The 24,865-nt window shown below is 43.5% G+C and overlaps 2 protein-coding genes across 4 annotated transcripts in view; one reads left to right on the forward strand and one right to left on the reverse strand.

The window, feature by feature from the left end:
- r (carbamoyl-phosphate synthetase 2, aspartate transcarbamylase, and dihydroorotase rudimentary) overlaps positions 1-24,865 on the reverse strand; it is a 62,516-nt gene that overhangs the window by 15,452 nt on the left and 22,199 nt on the right. For all 3 annotated transcript variants that reach the window (XM_087361365.1, XM_087361364.1, XM_087361366.1), the window contains 2 exons: positions 23,591-23,742; positions 21,769-21,873 (listed from right to left, as the gene is read on the reverse strand). In XM_087361365.1, the coding sequence (XP_087217491.1) occupies positions 21,769-21,873; positions 23,591-23,742 (257 nt within the window). The remainder of the gene's footprint in view (positions 1-21,768; positions 21,874-23,590; positions 23,743-24,865) is intronic.
- LOC110834913 (uncharacterized) lies at positions 1,938-21,773 on the forward strand. The gene is made up of 4 exons (XM_022074562.2): positions 1,938-2,292; positions 12,597-12,904; positions 15,444-17,338; positions 19,042-21,773. The coding sequence occupies exons 1-4, from the start codon at positions 2,111-2,113 to the stop codon at positions 19,732-19,734; spliced, it is 3,078 nt and encodes a 1,025-aa protein (XP_021930254.2). The 5' UTR covers positions 1,938-2,110; the 3' UTR covers positions 19,735-21,773.

A 24,865-nucleotide genomic window follows, 5' to 3' on the forward strand; every position in this document is an offset into this window, starting at 1 on the left:
TCTGAGATTTCCGGTTGGGGACGCTTACGTCAGCGGTCTCTATTGTGATAATATTTGGGCTGCCCTACGCTAACAGATGTTGACCCACAGCTGACAGTCGCTCACTTCATCAAATCACTTCTTACCAAGTGCCACTGACGTTGGACATTCCACCGGAACTCAAAATGACGTAGAGTCTGAAGTTCTGACGGCAGCGAGTCCGAAGATGGCGGCCTTCTGGGTCGTGGCGCCGCGAAGCCCGGCAGAATATTACCGACGTTTCAGAGGTACTTGCCGCCTCCATTATCAAGGCGACGGCAACGATGTTGGTCTTATGAGTTGGTTGTAACAACGCGTCGGAGAACATCCCGCCTTTATCTTCAGAGCAACAAGTCCGCATCGCGTTAAAACCCAGAACACCAATGTAACATCGACAATGAACCTCAGGGAGTCGCATCACCTGGAAGGCACGTGGTCACAAGAAAATTCCCTGAGAGCCACTACCCTTCCTAACGCATGTCATTTTAATATTATACAACCTTCGAAGCAGAGTGAGAGACAGAGAGAGCAAGTAATGGGAAGAAATATAAAACTACGGCTATGAAGGTTCCCAGGCACTACCCGTTCGTCATTCTGGCAGACGTAGGTTGAAGAGAAGGGAGGGCGATGAGAAGGGTCTTATGCATTCAACGTAGGATGGACGGCATTTGGTGAAGCTCGTCTAAAGAGTTTAAGAATCCGTGAAGGATTTGAGGTAACGCAATTCCTGCCTACGAAAAGCGTTGCTGGAATTGGCAAACAAACCGGAAATTGACTTACACTAACGAAGGTTCTGTCGTGGCGGGAGCCTCGACCATTCAAACTTGGGTCTGTCGCTGCTGATGGGAGGTTATTCCTTCAGGCAACTTGTCCAAAAGAATTTAGTTCGTTGGTTCTCTGAGGTTTGAACCCAAAGAGGGAGGGGCCGCTTCGGCTGACGGCCTCTGCGGCATGGGGATGGGGGGAGACCACTTGAGCCGAAGGCCTCCATGATTTGGGGGTGGCGGGCCGTGCCCCAATTAAATTATACCCTGGCATTCGCCTTACAACTGAGGAAAAGCACGGAAAACCTCAGTCAGCGTAGCCGAGTGGTCAGACCACTCGATGCGCTGACTTGGCCGTCTTCTGGGGACGGCCTCGGCTGGGCTCCTGAACATCAGTCCCCCTCGGTTGCCCTTGGGTGACCTGTCAGCCTCCCGAGTTGCCGGACTAAGGGGTTCCCCACACCAACTAACTTCGAGTCAAATCTCTCGGTCAGTGCTCTGATGTGGTCTGCAAAGAGCGGGATCCCCGTTACTAACGTACCAGGGCGCGTTAGTAGCAATGCGAAGAGACTGGCAGCTGACTTCTAGATCGGGCATGCGTAATCCATCACGGCACAACCCAGAAGACAGCATCTTTTTAAGAATCCAGCCCGTACCGCGAAGAAAACACAACGCCTCACCATTACAAAGATCAACTGGTTAACGCTGTTTAAGGAAATAATAGATTTTTATTCTGATAATTAATTAACCCTTCGAAGCCGAAGCTCGTCTAAACAGCATTTAAGAATTCAGTCCGTACCGCGAAGAAAACACAACGCCTCAACATTACAAAGATCAATTGGTTAACGCTGTTTAAGGAAATAATAGATTTTTATTCTGATAATTAATTAACCCTTCGAAGCCGAAGCTCGTCTAAACAGCATTTAAGAATTCAGTCCGTACCGCGAAGAAAACACAACGCCTCACCATTACATAGATCAAGTGGTTAACGCTGTTTAAGAAATTAATCGCTGTTTATAATGAGAACCTACAAAATGAGTCAGCGCTCGTTCGGTTTGTTGCCTTGGTTACCATCGACAATGCCATCTGAGATATAAGGTAATCAACTGATTAAGGCATCTCAGTGGATATCAGTGGCTATCAGCCATTATTTTGCGTCAGTCTAACACGTAAGCTAGTTCTGTGTCGGCTTCATCTGTGGTCCAGAAGACGGAATTGTTTAAGTCACTTCGGTTTGTGAGTTAAGTGATGTGGGAGTAGGAATTATGGGGCAGAGAAGGATAGATCTGACGCGACTGCTGTGAACGCCTTTTTGCAGACAAGTTACGATGGGGTTCTGGCACTCGAAACCTCAGAAGAAGGCTGACGAGGGTGAGACGGTGAAGCCGAAGAACATAGATCCGGAGGAGGCTGTCGTCAACAGGATTAGGAAAACCCTTTCTCAGGACCTGGAGACCTTCCTACTCAACAACATTCTTCTGTCCGTCCACTTCTTCGAAAACTTCGATCGGTAAGAATATTCTCGCATTATCATCACCACTGGCGATTTGGATCGTGTTTATTTTGGTAGCGAAATGACATTTCCTTCCCGTGTTCCTACGACGACCTGCCCTTATCCCAAGTGATCGACCTTGCGACGCCTTGACAACCAGCTGGTAGCAGGCTGTTTAATGACGCTGTATTAACCGCAGTGTGCAGTCTGATTCCGTGTTCCGGAAAAATAACGTAAATACGTCGGGATATTCACTTGATTAAAAGTGAAAATCCATGTTACGTCACCACAGATCATTTATACTCGGCTCAGTGAAACATTGAAACGCTGAAAACGAAATAAAGCACGTTATTGCATACATAATTGTTAACCAAGGGACGCGGGAGGATGATACTAAAATGTATCTTAAGAAAATCGGGGTGGGTGTGGAGTGACGATTGGATTCAAATGGCTCTGGATTTGGCTTTTCTTCAACATGTCACGGCGGTCCAAATATTTCCGTGTCAAACATTTGTATGTTTCGCAGTTCCTCCGGAGTATACAGAGATGTCTTGAAAGCGGTGGCAAAATTGCGAGCTCATCCACAACTTAGAAAACAAAGGATTAATACGTCATATCAGGCAGACCCCGAGTGCTATCCTAGTAACAAGGACGTAAATAAATGACGTGACCACACGCGCACAATTTTCCGCTGGAATCAACTCCCACCACGCGTTGCATTTTTCAAAATTATCGTCAGTACATCATTTAAATGTATTAATAATGACAGAAACCACAGTGGACTTCACGAAAAAGCCATCAGGAGTGTCGTTCGCCTACAATGAACGACTCCTTCTTCAGAAATGTTATCCGGTTTCCTAGCAACAAACACGACACGCGTTTCAAAACCCCATAAGACACTGTTGCATTAAAAATCTATAATACTTTCATTCTTCGCACGTACAATCCCTAAATAATAGGATACAGCGAATTATTATTTTTAGAGCTTACAGCAGATAAATATAATCTGACGGTCTAGTCATGAGAGACACATAATGAATCTCAATATGTCCGTCTCGTTTATCTTGACAGCTGTTATCTGTGCTCAAAGAAATGCACGCATACCAACTTGACGTCCTAGCAAACTGCATGCACTTACCGTCTGCCAACTGCCACCCAGTTTGACGACACGCCTTACTTGTGAATGGGGGACTCTCGACTCCAGATATGGAGGATAAGCAGTCGTGGACAGCCGACATGGGGTGATACTCAACCGCAAGGCTCCTCGGCGTTAAACAGATTCTTTGAAATGATTTAACAGCATAACTGCGTGCCATATTTGAATGAAAAGAACAGAATTTTAGCCGGAAATTCTGAACCAAGAGATCATTTGAGAGACCTATGAAAACGTGAGATGATGCTATCAGAACAATTTATCCCCTTGAAGCCGAAATTCATGAAATTAACAAAAATAAGCCGCTAGTGTACAGCGTCGGTGCATTCCAAACAATTCTTGCTCTCAATGGGAAGGGACGACTACGTCCTAACTGTACGTTTACGACAGCCAGCAACACTTTCGTCATGCATCGGCGCTGAAAACATGGAAAACGACGTTTAATCGTCACCCTGCACTGTATTATACGAGGTGCGATCGGAAAGTTTCAAGACTGTGTCAATAGAGGGCGAACCGGATGTAGTACGAGCTTCTGCCGCTAGGGGGTGCGGCCTACATTCATAGTGAATCAGTGTGCCAGCCGGCATCATCGAATTAGCATTTGTTTCTTAGTTACGGGCGTTTTGGTAGTGCATTACACCGACCCTCCTGCGATTTCGGAATGGCGTGTGCATCAAATTTTGCCAAAGACTCGCCAAAACGGCTACGGAAACCTATGAAATGCTAAAGCAAGCATTTGGGGAGTCCGCAAACTTTTGTGTGGCATTCACGTTTTAAAAATGGCCGAACCTCTGTCGATGATGACGAGCGTTCTGGACGACCATCTTCGAGCACAACGCCCGAAAATGTTACGAAGATCGACGTCGTACCATCAACGACTTGTGCGACATTGTTGGGATAGGCTATGGGACCTGTCAGCTGATTTATTCTAAAGGAAGAACTCCACATGCGACGCCAAGGCTCCTGTCTAAGGACCAGAAGCAGAATCGACTTCTCGTTTGTCAGGAGCTCAAAGATCTTGCAAGAACCGACCCCAACTTCCTTTCTAAGCTCCGTGTGACTTCTTCCTCTTCCCAAAGATGAAAATTCAGCTAAAGGGAAGGAGATTTGAGACGATAAAAGAGATTCAGGCAGAATCGCAGATGGTGCTTGACAGGCTGACAAAGAAAGATTTCCAGGGATGCTTCCAGGCTTGGCAGCGGCGCTGGCATCGTTGTGTTCACTCCCAGGGGAACTACTTCGAGGGTGATGGATAAATTTAATACCTCAGATAAGTGTACGGGTTTTTATACGCGCAGTCTTGAAACTTTCCGATCGCACCTCGTATACATACTACAGTTGACAGGAGAGATGGCTGTCTTGTGGGTTGTAACGCCTTGTAGTCTGGTACAAGTTTACCAAAATTTCGGAGATATTTGCTGCCTCCATCATCAGGGAGATGATCACCCTGATTATGTAGGCAGCAAGCACCTCTGAAACGTCGGTAAACTTCTACCCGACTACAAGGCGTTACAACCCACAAGACAGCCATCTTCGGACACCGCCGTGAGAACCTCAGATCCTACTTTGGAAATTATCTGGAAGATCCGACGGGAAAAGGAATGGACTAAGACATTCAGTATCTGAAAAATTTCCCATGCTATAAACAAGATTATGTATCTCTGAAACGTCGGCTTTTTTTCTATGGTTTCTAATATCATCGTTTATGGCGCGGGTTTTAGTAAACATTCAGCCATGGTTTGACAACTAAAGCTGTGATTTATGTGTACAAAGTTTTAAAGAAGGCTTTATTTTTATACGAAAAATCATCACAGAAAAGGATAATTAAGAATCAGAAAATGGAGAACAAATAACCGGGGATTTTTCGAACTACGAGATTAAACGAGGTTCGCATTCATGTCTACTGAAAATGTTGGATTTTGCTATCACAAGTTTCTTTCAGCATGAAACAATTACTCGCAAAAAATTCAACCTCCTTAAGTCATATCTTATCTTAATCCCATTTATTACAGGAATGTATTGTGACATTCCTTCAATAATTCGGTGATTCATCATTCATTTTCATGACTAAACACTGTGCCAACTCCATAATTGCTGAACACAAAGGTCAATTACTGCCAACATCAGTAATTCACATCTTCGAAACATTTCTTTGAGATTCACTTTAATATCATCCTACACAACGTAGCCGTGAGGCGATTCGTGGGCTTTAGGTGGGGGGGGCTTCTGGAAACTGGATGCATCACGTTCTTTCTCGGTTGATCCACGAGTGTCACGGTCGCTTCCCGTCTAATGCGTCACGACCTTAACATTCGACGCAGATAAGAAAAGCTAAGAGAGAGAGAGAGAGAGAGAGAGGAAATTGGTGGGGGAGAAGTGAGAGACACTTCGATATCTGGGGGGGGAGAAAGAGCATCTTATAGCTAGAAGGTCCCCAGGCAATGCCCGCTCGTCCTTCTGTTAAGGATAAAGTAAGAGTGACGGCGTTAGTGTGATGATTGGCGTAAAAGACGGAATTTTGAAATTTTGTATTAGAGAAAGCTGAGGCTATTAATTTGGAAGTTTAGGACATAATTTAGAAGTTCCTACTGAGGGGAGGGGGGTAAATTGGAAGCCGAGGCTCGTCTAAATTGCATTTAAGAATCCAGTCCGTACCGCGAAGAAAACACAACGCCTCACCATTACAAAGAACAACTGGTTAACGCTGTTTAAGGAAATAATAGATTTTTATTCTGATAATTAATTAACCCTTCGAAGCCGAAGCTCGTTTAAAAGCATTTAAGAATCCAGTCCGTACCGCGAAGAAAACACAACGCCTCACCATTACAAAGAACAACTGGTTAACGCTGTTTAAGGAAATAATAGATTTTTATTCTGATAATTAATTAACCCTTCGAAGCCGAAGCTCGTCTAAATAGCATTTAAGAATCCAGTCCGTACCGCGAAGAAAACACAACGCCTCACCATTACAAAGAACAACTGGTTAACGCTGTTTAAGGAAATAATAGATTTTTATTCTGATAATTAATTAACCCTTCGAAGCCGAAGCTCGTTTAAAAGCATTTAAGAATCCAGTCCGTACCGCGAAGAAAACACAACGCCTCACCATTACAAAGAACAACTGGTTAACGCTGTTTAAGGAAATAATAGATTTTTATTCTGATAATTAATTAACCCTTCGAAGCCGAAGCTCGTCTAAATAGCATTTAAGAATCCAGTCCGTACCGCGAAGAAAACACAACGCCTCACCGTTACAAAGAACAACTGGTTAACGCTGTTTAAGGAAATAATAGATTTTTATTCTGATAATTAATTAACCCTTCGAAGCCGAAGCTCGTCTAAATAGCATTTAAGAATCCAGTCCGTACCGCGAAGAAAACACAACGCCTCACCGTTACAAAGAACAACTGGTTAACGCTGTTTAAGGAAATAATAGATTTTTATTCTGATAATTAATTAACCCTTCGAAGCCGAAGCTCGTTTAAAAGCATTTAAGAATCCAGTCCGTACCGCGAAGAAAACACAACGCCTCACCGTTACAAAGAACAACTGGTTAACGCTGTTTAAGGAAATAATAGATTTTTATTCTGATAATTAATTAACCCTTCGAAGCCGAAGCTCGTTTAAAAGCATTTAAGAATCCAGTCCGTACCGCGAAGAAAACACAACGCCTCACCGTTACAAAGAACAACTGGTTAACGCTGTTTATTCTGATAATTAATTAACCCTTCGAAGCCGAAGCTCGTCTAAATTGCATTTAAGAATTCAGTCCGTACCCCGAAGAAAACACGGAGCAAAATAATGTTTCGGATCACACGCGCTGAACACGACATGCGGATGTTCTCCAACACACATCACTCGCAAACCTGCGTGGTTACGTTCCTGAGAAAGACCGCGTTTTGCAAAACCAAAGCCTTATGAGAAATTACGGGTTCGGGGAACCGCGGTCGCTGTTAACACAACACCCATGGAGCCCCCCCCCCCACAAAATTGTCATAAAATAAATACAGTTGGAATCCTGAAAGACCTTAGTGTAAATCGGAGGATAATATTAAAAATATCATTGGGTCTGTGTGTGTGTGAATGCTGATTGGATTTAACTGGCTACTTGATATCTGTCCACCGGAAGTTCTCGCAACGGATTTGGGAGTTGTTCTAGTCAGACAAAATAATTTCAGAGATATTTTACAGGACATCACGCAGGTCACTTTTGCACTAATGTGATCCGAATTCCATGTCACCAAACAATGACACCCGGTGATGCAGGCTGCCTACCTCCACAGGAAAACGTGGACGGGCCCAAAACGCGCTGTTCGCCCACGCTCTCTCTCTCTTCTTGAGAGAGAGAGCGTCTCTGGTCCTTGAAGTTCCAAATTCCACCACCGGCGAGGGGGCGGGGTCCTCCCGTCTGGAGGAAGATTTTTCTGAATGATAGGTTCAGCTTCTCCCGTAAAACAGGCCACGACCACTTCCTCTCACATAGTTTTCAACTCGTCATTCACACAAGCCACCCTACGAATCTCCGCTGCATTACAAGTGCAGCCGCCGAAACGTCGTTAAATAAAGGAATAATTCAGTTTTCGGTAAGTGATGATGGCAAAGAGATTCGACGCTCGTAGAAAACACTAATTCGTAAACTGAACGCCACAAGCGACAACCCGAGGACACTGAAGAGAAACTGCGTACAGAAATAAAGTATCAGAATAATATCTTTGGATGCTTACGCAGGTCCTCATAAAACTTGAGAAATTTGGCTTTCAACAATCTTTTGACTGATTTCTACGCACACCTCGACTTATGAGCCTAGAGCACACGCCAACTGCAGACAATGCGTTTATTTCACCGTCCGTGCGCACAGACAACAAGAACATGAGGTTGCGGTGGTTCTACCGCTGCGGCAGGAAAACCGCTCGTGTCGAAATACCCTTCCCCATATTTGTCAGGCTCAGACACAGACAACCCTTTCCGTGGAAGTTTCCAAATTATCCGCGAACCTTACACAACAGAGGATGACGTCTCTTCGTGAGAGGATTAAGCGATAAGGCGTGCAGCTTTACCAGATAACACAAACCGCAAATCATGTGGCGTCTAATCATATGAAGGGGGGGGGGTTATTCGTGAAACCTCTAAATAGTTTGTGACCTCAGCAAAATAACTCACGTAAACATTTCACTCATCGCCACTTTGACGGCCGCTTCCGTCTCACATCTTCACGCAACCGCCTCAGGACCCCACAGTAAAATTCAGCATTGACCGTCTGACCTGCAGGAAGAAACTCCCTATGGACGATCCCCTCCTGGTCGAAAAAACAGATCAGCATTGACTTCACATTGCTCTTGACCTGTCTTGCCTTCTTCGGTCGTGGTGACGACGGGCTCTTCCATTGTGAAGATTGTTGCTTCGTTTCCGGATCGTACCCGTAAACCCAGCTTTCATCGCCTGTGATAACCTTAGAAAGGAAGTTGGGGTCGGTTCTTGCAAGATCTTTGAGCTCCTGACAAACGAGAAGTCGATTCTGCTTCTGGTCCTCAGACAGGATGCGTCGCATGTGGAGTTCTTCCTTTAGAATCAGCTGACAGGTCCCATAGCCTATCCCAACAATGTCGCGCAAGTCGTTGATGGTACGACGTCGATCTTCGTAACATTTTCGGGCGTTGTGCTCGAAGATGGTCGTCCAGAACGCTCGTCATCATCGACAGAGGTTCGGCCATTTTTAAAACGTGAATGCCACACAAAAGTTTGCGGACTCCCCAAATGCTTGCTTTAGCATTTCATAGGTTTCCGTAGCCGTTTTGGCGAGTCTTTGGCTAAATTTGATGCACACGCCATTCCGAAATCGCAGGAGGGTCGGTGTAATGCACTACCAAAACGCCCGTAACTAAGAAACAAATGCTAATTCGATGATGCCGGCTGGCACACTGATTCACTATGAATGTAGGCCGCACCCCCTAAAGGCAGAAGCTCGTACTACATCCGGTTCGCCCTCTATTGACACAGTCTTGAAACTTTCCGATCGCACCTCGTATACTTTATGGGGGGGGGGACGCAGTTACCGACTGTTAAATCAGGTGGCAGTCTTTGAAACGCAGAAAATCTCACAAACGATGATTGATCTCGTACAAAGTGACCGACGTTTCAGAGATACTTAATTTGTGCGAGACTAGTGGCCTAAGATACCAGGGGAGAGTCATGTTCATATTCGCCACTGGTCTTAGTGCGAAAGAATCTGCCCTGTGCTTTTTTTAACCGCGGTTGAGAAAACATTCGTCTCATTATCTTTTTATCAGACCTTGGCCAGCAATAAATTTCCGATTATGGCTGAGTGCGGTTTCTTTATCTGAAGGTCGCTTTATCAAATCCATTTCCTGGCACTTAAGACAAAGCGATCCTTTGCTGAGCACATTTTTATCTCGAGATATATGAGCTTCTCTTATCCAGACATCATTCCTAGTACCAGCATTTGTTGCTGTGTGCGAATGTCGTCCGACAAACGACGCTCGGTTCGTCCGCGTTCATGACTTCAAATATTTCGGCTTCTCGCTGTCCTTGAGGATCAGTAAGAAGTACAAGACATTTCCTGTCGTAGGTTTTGGGGTTCCCACGCCACAACACAGACGATGACGTCAGCAGGTTTCTTCGTCGATAACCACGTTTCAAAACGACCGTGGACTTAGTTCACTCTCCCTCGACAGAGATAACAAAGGCGAATGTGGTAACCAAGGTCATCGTTGGGCCAGACGTGACTTTGGGTCGTGCTGGCTGCCTAATTCCTAGGAAAAGGGTGTTTTTTTATGAAACGCGAAGGTTCATCATCGTGTTCACAAGAGCCCGACACCGGACTAATATTATCTTTCCGTCTACGCTTAGGTCTCGCAAGTGGTGTCTTTCCTCGAAGTTTTTCGGAGAAACGTTTTGTTCGCAATCGTAGTTTTTGCAGCTGCGTTCGAAAAACGTCGCAACCGCCATCTTATTCTTGGTCTACCAATGTTTCCATTTCCAACGGCACAGCAGTGCCAGGCTTGTTTAGGAATATTCCTTTAAAGCACGATGGTAGCTATATGTACCACCTACTGTATCTATATTACTGGTTACACAAACAAACTCTGGGAAAGTTGAAAGTGGTACAATCAACCATTTTGCCCAGTGTTTCGTGTGATTTTCAGTGTGAACAGTGATTATTTCCTTAAACAGCGTTAACCAGTTGATCTTTGTAACGGTGAGGCGTTGTGTTTTCTTCGCGGTACGGACTGGATTCTTAAATGCTATTTAGACGAGCTTCGGCTTCGAAGGGTTAATTAATTATCAGAATAAAAATCTATTATTTCCTTAAACAGCGTTAACCAATTGATCTTTTTAATGGTGAGGCGTTGTGTTTTCTTCGCGGTACGGACTGGAGTCTTAAATGCTATTTAGACGAGCTTCGGCTTCGAAGGGTTAATTAATTATCAGAATAAAAATCTATTATTTCCTTAAACAGCGTTAACCAGTTGATCTTTTTAACGGTGAGGCGTTGTGTTTTCTTCGCGGTACGGACTGCGTTCTTAAATGCTATTTAGACGAGCTTCGGCTTCGAAGGGTTAATTATCAGAATAAACAACGATTAATTCCTTAAACAGCGTTAACCAATTCATCTTTGTAATGGAGGCGTTGTGTTTTCTTCGCGGTACGGACTGGATTCTTAAATACTATTTAGACGAGCTTCGGCTTCGAAGGGTTAATTAATTATCAGAATAAACAGCGATTATTTCCTTAAACAGCGTTAACCAGTTGATCTTTGTAATGGAGGCGTTGTGTTTTCTTCGCGGTACGGACTGGATTCTTAAATGTTATTTAGACGAACTTCGGCTTCGAAGGGTTAATTATCAGAATAAACAACGATTAATTCCTTAAACAGCGTTAACCTGTCGATTGTTGCCATGGAGACGGGTCGTGTTTTCTGTGAGGTACGAACTGAGTGTTACGTATTATTCAGATGAACTTCGGCCAATGCTCCAATAATCTCGTTCCGAGCACCAGATAACATTATCGAATTTGAACGTTGTAAAGTAACTGCGTCATCTCTAAAGAAGAAACATCCGAACGACGTTAAAAGATTGTTGCCAACAAAACAGATGGTTCATTGTGACAAAAGAAACAAACCCTGAAGAAGGGAGACAAACAGCGAGTCGACAGTTTCGTCCTCGGTAACACAGGAAAATGTAAATGGATTCAGATGTCGGTAACGGTGCCTTGGTGGTAAGCATGTGTACCAGTGATATAAGGCGTCTCTGGTGGAGCGATTCACGATGTGGGGCAAAGCGAAATGAAGTCCCGGACAGGGAACGCGACTGCAATGTAACCAATCGATCAAATTTAACAAATCTTTTTGTACTCGCACTTAGAAATGTTACATACAAGTTCCATCCACCGCTGATTTTAAAGAATCTTTGCGCTACTCATTACAAATCAAGTTGACCCAGCCGCCCAACTAAGCACCGCGCCATGAGGGCGTATGGTAGATTGGAGGTAAGGCTCCACACATTCTTAACATCAGCAATGAAAGGAGGCTGAGATTTTACCCCGGGCAGAGGACCCCGAGGCTGTGTGGGCCCAGAACACAAAAATCCTGTCATGACCGGAATCGAACCGAGGTAGATTAGCCGGTGACTGTCCTCAATGAAGTATCCCGTCCCTTACTACCAACAGGATAAACATCTCAGGTGTTGTTGACGCTCTGTCGTGGGCAAAGAACGCCTTGTAGACCCATCCAAGTCTGTCTGTAGTCTTTCCTTATGGCCTTGCCTTCGCCAGACTGGACATCCCTTTCTCTGAACCATCTCAGGTTACATCAACTAGTCTTCAGGAGGATGTCGGTTGCCCCAAGGAATTTTGCCACCCACTGGCCTAGGCCATTTTTGGGGGACTAAGCCCCATTCAGGGCACACACCCACACGTAACGCCCAACACCTACTCCAATGCAGGATAAAGAACCCCAGGCCCTTACAACGTTGTTCTGCAGGGGCCACCGGGTCTTAACACTCCTGCGCCACCACCATCTCCGTTGCAACAGCAAAGAACTTGTTCATCAAAACAGAAGAGATGCAAGGGCAAAGGGCAAAGGGAATGTTTAGGTAATGTGGGCCGTGATCGACCATGGGAGTCTGATTCCATCCAGTGGTTGTTTCTGCAGGGAAGTGGGAAACCTCAGGGTGAGCCCAGTTTCTGACCGAGACGCAGAGCGGAACGTGGAGTTGGCCGAACACCAGAGACACTGCGTATCCCCCGACCGGCTCTTCGAGGTGGCGTGTAGTCACGTGCGGTTCAGGCCCCAGCATGGGGAACGCAGTCGCGGTTATGAGTTGCTGCACTCACCGCGGCTCCTGGTCGTACAGGACAACGTGGAGGTCGTGGAGCACCGAGATGCAGCCCTGTACTCCACCGTAATGGAGACTCCCAGCTACCGGTTCACTATGGCGACTGCCACCAACAATAAGCCAGGTAAGAAGACAAGAGACTTCGGAAGAAGATGCCAACAGCAAAATCTGCAGGTTAGCATAATAAGACTTATTTTCAGCGGACGTTCTCCATTTTGTAAAGACAGGCATGTCTCATCTGTGTTTCCCTCCTAACAAACCGATGAATTTTTGGTTTGGTGGATGTGTGTTTTTTTATTGTGTGTCAGATGTTTTATTTTGAGTGTGGTATGTTGTATTGTTGTGTCTCATTGTATTGTTGTGTGAGTGCATCAGTTCATGACGTTTGTAATACATTACAGTTATTGTCTTATGTCTAGGTGGTATTAAGTTCTTTTTTTTAAGTTAAGTACTTGAGGTTGGATGGTTTTGTAATTTATGAGTTGGTTGATTTTGAGTGGGATGTGTTGTTTTTGTTGTGTCCTTTTTTATTGTTTTGTTCTGTCTCTGTGTTGATGTATCTCATTGTATGTTGTGTCTTATGGTTTTTGTTGTGTCCTTTGTTTATTGTTTTGTTGTGTCTCATTGTGTTGATGTATCCCATTGTTTGTGTGTCATATTGTTTTTGTTGTGTCCTTTTGTTTATTGTTTTGTTCTGTCTCTGTGTTGATGTATCTCATTGTTTATTGTGTCTTATTGTTTTTGTTGTGTCCTTTGTTTATTGTTTTGTTGTGTCTCATTGTGTTGATGTATCCCATTGTTTGGGTGTCATATTGTTTTTGTTGTGTCCTTTTGTTTATTGTTTTGTTCTGTCTTTGTGTTGATGTATCTCATTGTTTATTGTGTCTTATTGTTTTTGTTGTGTCCTTTTGTTTATTGTTTTGTTCTGTCTCATTGTGTTGATGTATCTCATTGTTCTGTTCTGTCTCATTGTTTTGTATGTTATTGTAGGACACTGCCACCGGGTATAAACCCATTTGCAGTCAATAATAAATAATAAATAATAAAAAAAGTTTCTGACGATGGTACATTTTTAAAATAAAAAGTTTTCCATCGTCTAATAAAATCATAAAATTGCACGACGTTTCGGAGATGGGGACTCTTATCTCCGACTTCAGGTATCCCTACTCAGTTGGGCCCAATCGGTAGAGCTAATCCCTGTCTCCGGACAAGGCAAAAGGTGAAAGTCCCGGAATATAAGCCGATCAGAACGACATACATCCGTGGCACGTAAAAAGGAAAAGACATTCTCCCAAAGAAAAAAAAATATAAAACAAATGTAAAAGTTTGGAGCCTATGATGGAAATAATGTACAACCAAAGTCCAGCAAACTAAGAAGAAGAAGAAGAAGAAGAACTGACAATGAGAGCAAATTTAATAAAACATGAAACTGTTGAAGATCAAATAGCGTAACGAGCGAAATGCCAAAGGCTCACGTAAGAATGACGACCCACGAAAGGTGGGAAAACTTCATAAAAACTTTAAGTTGAAGTCGATGTATTTTTATTAAACACCGGTACTAACACTGTAGAAATTATCCTTAATTCTCCAATTATTTTAGATAAATAAAATACACATTATGAAAACTCATCATGCGACTCGATTAAGTTTTCTGGTTATCACAATGGCAAGTGTCAAGATCGCCGTCTTCTGGGATGTTGCGCCACGCGGTCTGGTAGAAGTTTACCAACGTTTCCGACGGAGGCATTGATGAGACTACACGGTGCAACATCCCAGAAGACGGTCACCTTCTCTCCTGGCCTGCAAGAACCCAAGTTCAAAATCGGCGATAAACTTCTTTTGGACAAACCATTCTGGAGGAAACTGGAAAAAAAATTTAAACCTTTGAAAAGTCAACATTATGCCAGACAGATGTTAACCAAAATCAAGCTCACCAAACAATTCTTAAAGTTCAATACCAACACCAAATTTAATCAAAATACACCGTGGTTTCAGGGACATACATGAAATCTCACAGAACACTTCTGATTTGACATTTGACGTTAATTTCAAGAGTCTACATTCATAAAAACTGTACATTTCTTCTGTAAAAAGTTCGCACTTCTTCTACAACCCGATCGCAGACACTGATTGGCTTCCGAGCCATCCACATTAGCACAAATGATCGGGCAGTAACACACGGCCAGGTTACATTTCCAGTTTCCTCCTTGCATCACGTAAGAAAGATGACAGAAGTCATCCAGATGTTGAACAGTAGCTGTTATTTAACCTCCATCCAGTGGCAAAGTTAAAAATGTGTGTAAGATTTACCATCATGCCCCCGTGTGTTTTCATCTCGCACTTCCAATCACAGGAATAGTTAAAACATGCATTGCAATGGGAGCATACTATGGCTGATTTCATGCTGAATAACCTCAGTAGCTGATATAGCATTGTAAAAAGTATAATGAATAGGAAACATTACTAGGATCTGTCAGCCAACAGCCAATACGTATGCTGCGATTCGTGACAATTTCAAAATTCTGCTCATTTAATTCCGACGTAACACACAAGAAAAAAGTTAGACCCTTAAAGTGTAAAAATTCATATAAAGTATACACAGCACTGTGCCAAAATTCACTGAGCGGGGAAACAAAAAATAATTCTGACAACTGACATTTCAGGCTATGTGAAGATTCGGGCCGAAGAGTGCATGCTTCCACACGGAAGACGTACGACATACGAAACCATCAACGATGAAGACGAGGGTGTTTACACGCACATCGCCAGTGAACGCTTGGAGGAGAACGGCATGGAGGAACAGGCCATTCAAAGTGAAAAGGACTCTTCACATCCTGAAACCCCAGAGCTGACAGAAGGCCGCCTGATGATGATTGAGATGCAGAAACACATCGAATCTGCACTAAAAGTGCAGTCGTTCCCTGCTGCACGCCCAGTGCTGAAAACACAACGAAGGAACTCGACTAAACGAGTGTTTGGGCCACAGCACCCTGACTGCGACCCGAACAAGGAGACCAGCTTCACGCCCACCGAAAGACGTTTGAGTGGCATTATTCGAGCAATCAAATTCGTGGACCCGCATATGACGGAGGAGCAGAAGAAACTTGATATCCTGAAATCAGCGCAGTCCCTGCCAAACGTGGCCTTTCCCGAGAGTCCAAAGAACAGTGGCAGCTCGGGGTACAAGTCAGAGGGTGGGTCCCCAAACCATAACAACACAAGCGACTCAGAGTATGGGTACACCACCATCACACAGCTCATGACACCACGGCCCCTGAAGGAGCGGCGGCTTGGTCACGTGCCACACAACACCTCTGAGATACCGAAGCAGTGCTTCAACGCCATCGACATACCAGTCTACGACTACGACGATGACACAGGCAACTTTAAAGAAAAGAGAAACCTGTTTGAGACACGGTATTACCTCAATTCCATCGTCTTCATGCGCAGCTTCGCAGACATATTCTCAGATAAGCTAGCAGCACCACTGGGTTTCACCAGTGGACTGAAATCTGCAACCCTCCAGGGCACCAAGATATACTGTGATACCACTAACAAAGGTCACGATTCCAGACCCGTCAAGATACGAACAGAAATTATCCCTACAATTTTTTCGGCCATCTGGCCAAAAGAAGCCCTCAAGTGGAAAACCCGCACGCGTAACCGTGTATCCGACCCACGCGCAGATATGGTATACACGTGGCCAACTCAGTCCATGCTGAAGCAGGTGCACAGCCTGGGCTGCCACCTGCTCCCACTGGGGTACATGCCCACCCGGGGCAGAAATAACGAGCAATATCTGGAGTGGCAGCTTGCGTTCCCAGAAGCAGAGCGATACCTCGAAACATGGCTGACACACTCGCAGGTCCGCTGCCTTCTGTTCAGCCTGGCTCTGTACAAGAGTTTCTTGGAGCCCCTGAATGTGCAACTGGGACTCCTCCCAACGCACATACGAACACTCTTGTTCTGGCAGTGCGAGCGGAACTACGCGGCATGGCCAGAGGATCGTCCTGGAGAGACACTACGCAAATTACTAGAAAAACTGTATGAAGCCATCATGCAGAAAAATCTTCCAGATTACTTCATTCCAAGAAGAAATCTCTTTGAGAGCACTCCAAGAACACACCTGTTAAAGGTACAGGAGAAGTTACTGCGTATCAGGGAAAATCTAGTGATGCACACGTTATCAGCAGTCCGCAACCTGCGTTACGTGGACAAATCATTTTATCCCGTGTTTGACTGCAAAAGACTGTACCAAATTATCACAACTGATAACCTTGTCACACTCCTGAATCCTCTGCTACAACAGCCCACACTCAACACAGTCACGCCAAAGATCAAGCAGAACGCGAAGGACGAGGAAGATGACGAGGAATTTGAAGAAGAGGCAGATGACTCTAACATTGACTTGTGGAAACCAGTGATTTCAAAGGACCCTCGCAAGAGATGGAAGCAAGATGTGAGGGCGCAGATCGAGACTGAGAGAGCTGCCCTGAAGTTGGCCAAATCCACCGCACCAAAACCAAGGAGACCATCAACAGATTCCATTGACATAAAGGTATGATATGGATCTTCAATGGATAACTTCAAGCATCCTTACCACTGAATAAAATTAGGTATTTTAACCTTTTTAAATCCAACTTTGTGCGAGACATGAATGACAACCTTTCTTCCATCGCTAATGAACTTTTCACAGTTTAACAACAGCGGACAGAAATATACATTTTGCTCAAAGATGAGGCAATTCTTATACGGAACAGCGACACCGCAAGCTCCTTCAGAAAAGATTTAATTTAATTTTTAAATTGGGCAAATGGATTATTATAATATTACCTGGTCATTACACATCACTAATTTTAAGTTCTTTCTGCTTCAAACTTCTGCCAGTTAAGTTGGGTAGAATTACAAACAAGTATGAACCATGGCTACCCCCCATAATACTTTATTTTTCGTTTCATAATTAACCTCATGGAAGCTAATAATATTCACTTCACTAGTCACGAAATTCCCCGCCTGTCATAGAATCCGACACAGCCTCATCTTTTATTTCTTTAACATCCCATCTGAGCCGCGTGTGGTACATCATAATCACCTTCACTTCACAACCTAAACAAAACTAACTTATGATGTTAATTTATTGGGGGACGACATGAATACAATAAAGAGGAACGCAGAAGTTTTACTAGAGGCTAGTAGACAAGTGGGGCTGGAAGTAAATTCAGAAAAAACGTAAGTACATGTTAGTATCTCGTCAGCAGAAGACAGGCGGGCAAAATTATCTTAGGGTAGCTAATAAATCCTTTGAAAGGGTTACAAAGTTCAAATATCTGGGAAAAACAATAACAAATCAAAATGACACTCATGAGGAAGTTAGGAGGAGATTGAATTCTGGAAATGCTTGCTACTTCTCAGTTCAAAATATTTTGGCTTCCCGTCTGATTTCTAAGAACCTGAAAATTAAAGTATACAGAACAATAATCTTGCCTGTTGTTTTGTATGGGTGCGAAACATGGTCTCTCACTCAGAGGGAGGAACACAGATTGCAGGTGTTTGAGAATCGGGTGTTGAGGAGGATATTTGGGCCTAAGAGGGAAGATGATGGGGCATGGAGAAAACTGCATAATGACGAGCTTAAGAATCTGTTCTCCTCACCCAGTATTGTCAGGGTGATTAAGTCGAGAAGAATGAGATGGGTTGGGCACGTAGCACGCATGGATGAGGCGAGAGGTGTGCACCGGCTACTGGTTGGGAAGCCTGAGGGGAAGAGACCCCTGGAGAGACCTAGACGTAGATGGGAGGATAATGTCAGGCGGGATCTACGGGAGATAGGAGTTGAAGGAGACTGGATTCTGTTGGCCCAGGACAGGTTCCGGTGGAGGGCTTTGGTTAATTCGGCAATGAACGTTTGGGTTCCGTAAGCCATCTGGTTAGTAGTCCTACAGCACATCCAAGAACACTTTACTTGTTACAGTTTGCTCATGGTGAAGTAAGGGACCCGAAATTTCATCTTCCATGATTAGAGAGCGAGAAACATTCACTTATGGACCATCTCATTCATAGCTCATGAATTTTAGAAGTGGGGAAAAAAAAACGCAGCTGGTTTCATTGCCGTACCTTAAGCAGTTGAAAAGTAATTCTAATTTAAACTTCAGCCATTCTTTCCATCAAATTTTGTACATTGATATCAGTTACAAATTTACATAACTCACATGACACAGTTAATTGTTTACTAAAAAGAATATTTCTTTTACCTTCATTCAGCTACAGTCAACAAAGGGAGCAGATGAAATGAGGAAGATGGCATTACTAGAATTCTTCATACCACATTTTATAGACATCGCCAAGAAAAGCAATTCATTCCGAGCAACACGCCAGGCCAGATTTTACCTTCAGCACACAGAACGTCTCATCAGATTGCTTCGTGAATGTGATGGTGGGGAGTCTAAGGCATGGAAGTACTCATTTGAGACAAAGACCTTGCGCGAAGCGATAGGGGAAGAATCAACGTACACGGCGGGAAGTTCATCGGGACCATTCCGAGGAGCGTCACCCAGACCGGCAGACTCGACGGCGACATTCGCCCAGACAAAGAAAGAACAGTGCACAGGCGATATGACCCAAGCAGCGTCTTCTCAAGGAGAAATATTCAAAACCGCAAATCCTTTTCGAGTGAAAATGGAACTACCCACCAACAATCTTCATTCAATATTAAAGAAACCTGTAATATTAAACGATCCGTTGCCTTACGCCAAAAATTCTAAACAACAGTCACTCTCAAAAACAAACATTACAACAGTTGCAACTGTTCATGAACCAATTAGAAATAAAATGAGCCAAGCAACTCCTAGGTACTCCCCCAGCCCGCCAATCAGATTTGAAGTGACAGGCAGCCCACCTCTGTCCTCGACTGTCGTGCTAAACGAGGCGGTTACAGCCGAATCTACAGACTTTTAGGTACCACTGCAGCAAGAGTGTGATTACAAAACTACAGCGAGCGACACTCGCCGGATGCCGGCATACAACGGCTGAAGTGTCTCAAGAACACACGGCCCCATCGCAGGGGCACGAGTAAAGATATTAAAAAGGATTTTATTTTAAATATGTTGAGTTGCAGTGCCCAAGAAACATTACGGTATATCTATGAAGCAGCTCAGAAAAGAACTAAGTACCGACTTAAAAAATTCAGCAATGCGCAAAATGTTCTTTGCGCTTCATTCTCTGAAAAGACAAATATATTCACAAGTATTCATAAACGAAGCCACATTTATAGCTTCGAGCTTTCACAGCAGCACTACAGTTGCTGAAAAAACAGAAAACATTTAAAATGGACTTATCCTGTTTTCTTGGATAACAAAAACAATTGTAATATTACTATCTGGGACTGATTTTTAAGAAAGGGTTTTCAAGCACACCGAGGTTCAAAATTCAGAGCGAACAAAAGTGATCTGGGCAGTTTAAAATATTCAACAAAAATTAAAGACACACATGAATGAAAATTACACCAGAGGAAAACTTCAAACTTCTCTTTTGCAGCATGTGGCAGAAGTGGACGATAGAGGTTCAGCTGTTGACAGAGTAAAAATGATGACTCAACCGAATAAAGTAAACCCAGTTTGCGCATGGAGCACTTTTATGGAACATCCTCCAAAAACCTTGTTGAAAAGTCATCAGAGGCTTTTTTTTTTTGGAATAGGACTGAAGTGTACAAAACACTCTCGTGCTCAGTCACCATTTTACTGCCACATCAACACGTGCGATAATAGTGGCCGTCATTGGCATTACGACACTTCCCCGCATGCTACAAATTCTTTAAATGGTGTTAAATTTCATTTCTGTATGCTGATTACTCGTTAAATAAATATCTGCAATTGCTCAGATAAGTTGTGTTCACCTTCTATTAGGACAGTTCAAATCAACATATTTTTCGGGAACTGTCACAAATTCAATCTCCAGCGCCTCCCATTAACACAGGTTTTGTTGAAAACTATCATAGCGCTCAGTACACACTTTCAAGCGTTCGGACTTGCAAACTGTTAAGACTTTTCTGTGCCAAACCGTGGTGAAGGATAATTTCCGCAGTCTGACGCAGATTCTTTTTTTACGGGAGCAGTGGCAGCACAGACTGGGGCGTAGGCCTCGATCATACAAATACTACGACCGTGGGGTCAAAACCCACTCGAGGCATGGATGCTTGTCCGCGTCTTTCTGTGTCGTGCTGTCCTGCGTCCAGGTAGAGGCCTTGCGACAGACTGATAACTCGTCCAAGGAGTCCTACCAAATGTCTACATAACTTGGGAAACCTCTCATGTGTGAGGAGGTCAAGGTCCTTCAGAGACTATAAAACCATGGAATAAACTGGTAAATAAGTAAAATGGTTGTAGGATTTGAGGTTTTCATTGCGGCGAGTCTAAAGAAGACATCCATCTTCAAGTAAAATGGTTAACTGATATTACTTGCATTCAAATACAAGTACTTCAGCTTCTAATAAATCGAGAAGGCAAACGTTCCTATACATTATATCAATAAAAAATATATTTATATCATTATTGTTAGTTTTGTATTGTTTTTTTGTGTAAAAATTTGCTTTTGTGTGTACAGTGACGTAATGAATAAAACTCTTAATTTTAATTTTCATCCAGAAAAAGTGACTTCAAGCTCATAATGCGGACTTACGCTTCACAACTTCCACAAATTAAGCCCAGCTCAAATACCGCTCTTGTCAGTGCACGCGCGGTTGCGTTACATTTCGTTTAGGGCAGCCATCGCACTGATGGGCTGTTACGAACATGGTAAAGAACTTTCATGTTCCATAAAAACTCACGAGAAAATTTCTAGCAGGGCAACTATTAGCTTCTCAATGGTACCGCCACATGGCAACAGTACTGGTTATAACATCGAAAAATCTGCGCTGTTGCCACGTCAAGTTGAGAGGGAACAGAGCGAGCCATTATCAACATGAATAACACAATGTAATGAAGATGTACTCACGTCCACGCCGTGTTCCATGTAAAAGTCCGCGGTGCCCATACTCGCGTACAGTTTATATCCCATCCTTGATAAACTGCTGATGTAGGGAAGAAGCTCCATCTTGTGCTGCGTAGAAAGAAAGCAAACAGCTGATGACGTATACCACAAGGCCAGTACATACAGGGTGGATGTCGAACGTCTTCAAATTTATTGTTACGCAGATCTGCACAGCCTTTCGAAGTCCCTCGTGACGCTCTTTCTTCAAGCACTTGGTACGGAAACATAACGCTACTGCAGCGTATGTTGCGCATTAACGGACTGAGAGCCAGTTGTTGGTTTGATAATAAACACTTTAATGGGGGTACAGTCACATTCATATAAAATAGCACGGCGTCAGATAAGGGAAAGGCGAAAAGGATGAGACGAAAACCTGCTGTAGTATGAAATAAGTTTCGAGAGTGTATAATCGTGGCTGCGCAAGGCTACGTAACATCGAAGGCAATGAACATTCGCGTTGTATATCGGAACTTAATACATCACTCAGGAGCTTAACAATTGTGAAATATGAGCCATGAAGTAAGACAAATGTTAAAACAGGGATTTATTCATTTATTCACTAAGCGCATATATCCTTATATATTTACTTATTTATTATGTACTATGTATATTTACTCACAAAAATTACCTGTTCTTCACCCACGTTTTTAAAATAAACTCTACCAAAATAATAAACATGCATATTTATTATGAGACTGATGGACGTAGATTACTAGCCGTTAAGAAGATGGAGCTGAAAGTGTAAGAGGATGTAACACGACACATCTCTTCTATTATACATCACCGAGTCACCACCCAGCGATTACTCATTTGATGTCAACCGGCTGCCATGCAACATTGACAGCAGTGGGAATAAATCGGTTTACGGTCGAAGGGCAATCAGAACCAAAGAAATTGGAAAAAGTAAAAGAAAGAATTTTGTTCATAACATTATCTGTGTATCTGTTTAACGAAATTACATACGCAGTTAGAAAACAACTCAAAATACATTAATTCCCAAATATACCGAGTATATTATTACACATGCAAATTTTATACACCTAATTTTGTGGGTATTTCTGCGCACAAGTTACGCCAAGAAGCGAAGTCTGCGTCGAGGGGCTAACAATCGTTCAGCTGGGAAATAAATTCCACGTCTTTCACAGAATCTGGCGGCTTAGTAATGCGTTCACGAGAGCCCACCACTGGACATCAAAAGTAATCACATTTAAACAATGTCTTCAAAACTACAACAGAATTCCATCATTGAAGCAGATTTTTGTCTGGATTAGAGAAGCCAGGTTTGAGCGAGCCTGACGTACTGATTTGAGCCCGGCGTCGGTGGGGTTTGCATGGCTTGTTCGTGATACGATGCCTCGGCCTATCATGGTATTTCGACGTGACAGTTGTCATAAAGAAAGTAACCGCAATAAATTAAAGCTTCCTTCAAACCGAGACCTGCCAAGCAGCTGTCACAGATGAAGCCCCAACTTAGTACTGAGGGTATAATAACATACTGCTTGGTCAGGGCCATCGCACACCTTGTGGGGCAGTGATAGATGAGTACGGAGCAAGGGTTGAACGATTACCAGCAGGGAAAATGGAAGAACTAAGAAAATAAACCTGCTCCAGTACCACTTATTCCACCACACATCAGTAACCTGAGGATGAGGGCGAAGAATGTTCTCGAAACATTAGTTTTTTCACCTTTCAACCACGTGACACGGCTATAGCCCAAGAAGAATTTATTATAGTGCTCAGAAATTGATAAAATATCATCACAAGGGGATGAAACTCTTCACCCTACCTTGAAACTTCCAATTGAGAGTAAAATTGCTTTCTTTGGTATCTCGAACCCAGTGCTCATCATGGCTTTGAGATACGCCTCATAGCGATTCTCTCCAAAGCACGCCACTTCCCCAGTCGAGGACATTTCCACTCCCAGCATTACATCCGCACCTGAAACAAATGCGGTCAGACTCACTTTATCACAAGCCTCATTTTAACAGATCAAAGCTGAAAATAATTAATGTCAATGTTAAATTATAAAACAGATGATATACAAATTTTGCCGAGATAGTGATAGTGCCTCAGCTGGTCAATAAACTTCCTTTATCACATACAATACATACATTCACAAACAGCCACCACAGAACACCACCCTGAGACAACACGAATCAAGCCCGCACATCAGCCTATTTCTTCAAGATCCCTCTTAATGTTATCCTCCCACTTATGCCTAGTTCTTCTAGTCCTTTACTCTCGTCGGGTTTCCCAACTAAAATTTTGTATGCATTCCTCATCTCCTACATGTTCCTCCCATCGCAACCTTCCTTCATTTGACCATCTTGGAATGTAACACAATGTACTTACAGATGACACCCACATCCTAACAACGTCTTGAAACAAAACCAATAACTTTCTCAATGAAATGGATCCTGTCATTTCTCGTAACTAAACATAAACACACGCTTCAGTACTGATAATAATTTGGACTATGATCGACTGAACTGCATCTCCTCCCATCTTCAGATGAGACGTACCGACAACAGGACATCAGATATAAAGAGAAGTCAAACGACGTGATATCCACAATAGAATTTCACAAAAATAAGTTGCTTTCTGTGTCTGCAACAGAATGAGGTGTGCTGCCCTCTTACAGGAAAATAAAAGTGTTGGCAATACCAAACAGAATGTGAGAACAGAAACAGAAGATTATACAGTGAAACCTCTATCCATCGTTCCCGGAACTATCGTTTTCCCAGATGCATCGTCCGTTTTGTTCTGTCCCTGATACGTCCCATATAAAATAATGTTACGCTTTCCTGCTTCTATCGTTCCTCGAACTATCGTTTTATCGCATCGATCGTTCAAAAATCTTAGTCCCGGCCCACAATTTTCCCGCAATGATCGTTTCTGAGAATTTAAAATGCTGGGTTTTGAGATAAATTATTACCGAAAGACGCACAATGTTTTTGGAATACGCAGTAGCGGTAACCTGTTATGTCGCCCAACCAGCACAGATCCTTTTGGAATGAGGGGTCAGCGGTGCAGGGGTGATAGTTGGAGTGAATGGCGGTGC

Source organism: Zootermopsis nevadensis, unplaced genomic scaffold (genome assembly GCF_977971745.1).
Source record: "Zootermopsis nevadensis isolate Lab colony 2312 unplaced genomic scaffold, Znev_1.0 Znev_ptg000057l, whole genome shotgun sequence".
NCBI lineage: Eukaryota > Metazoa > Arthropoda > Insecta > Blattodea > Termopsidae > Zootermopsis > Zootermopsis nevadensis.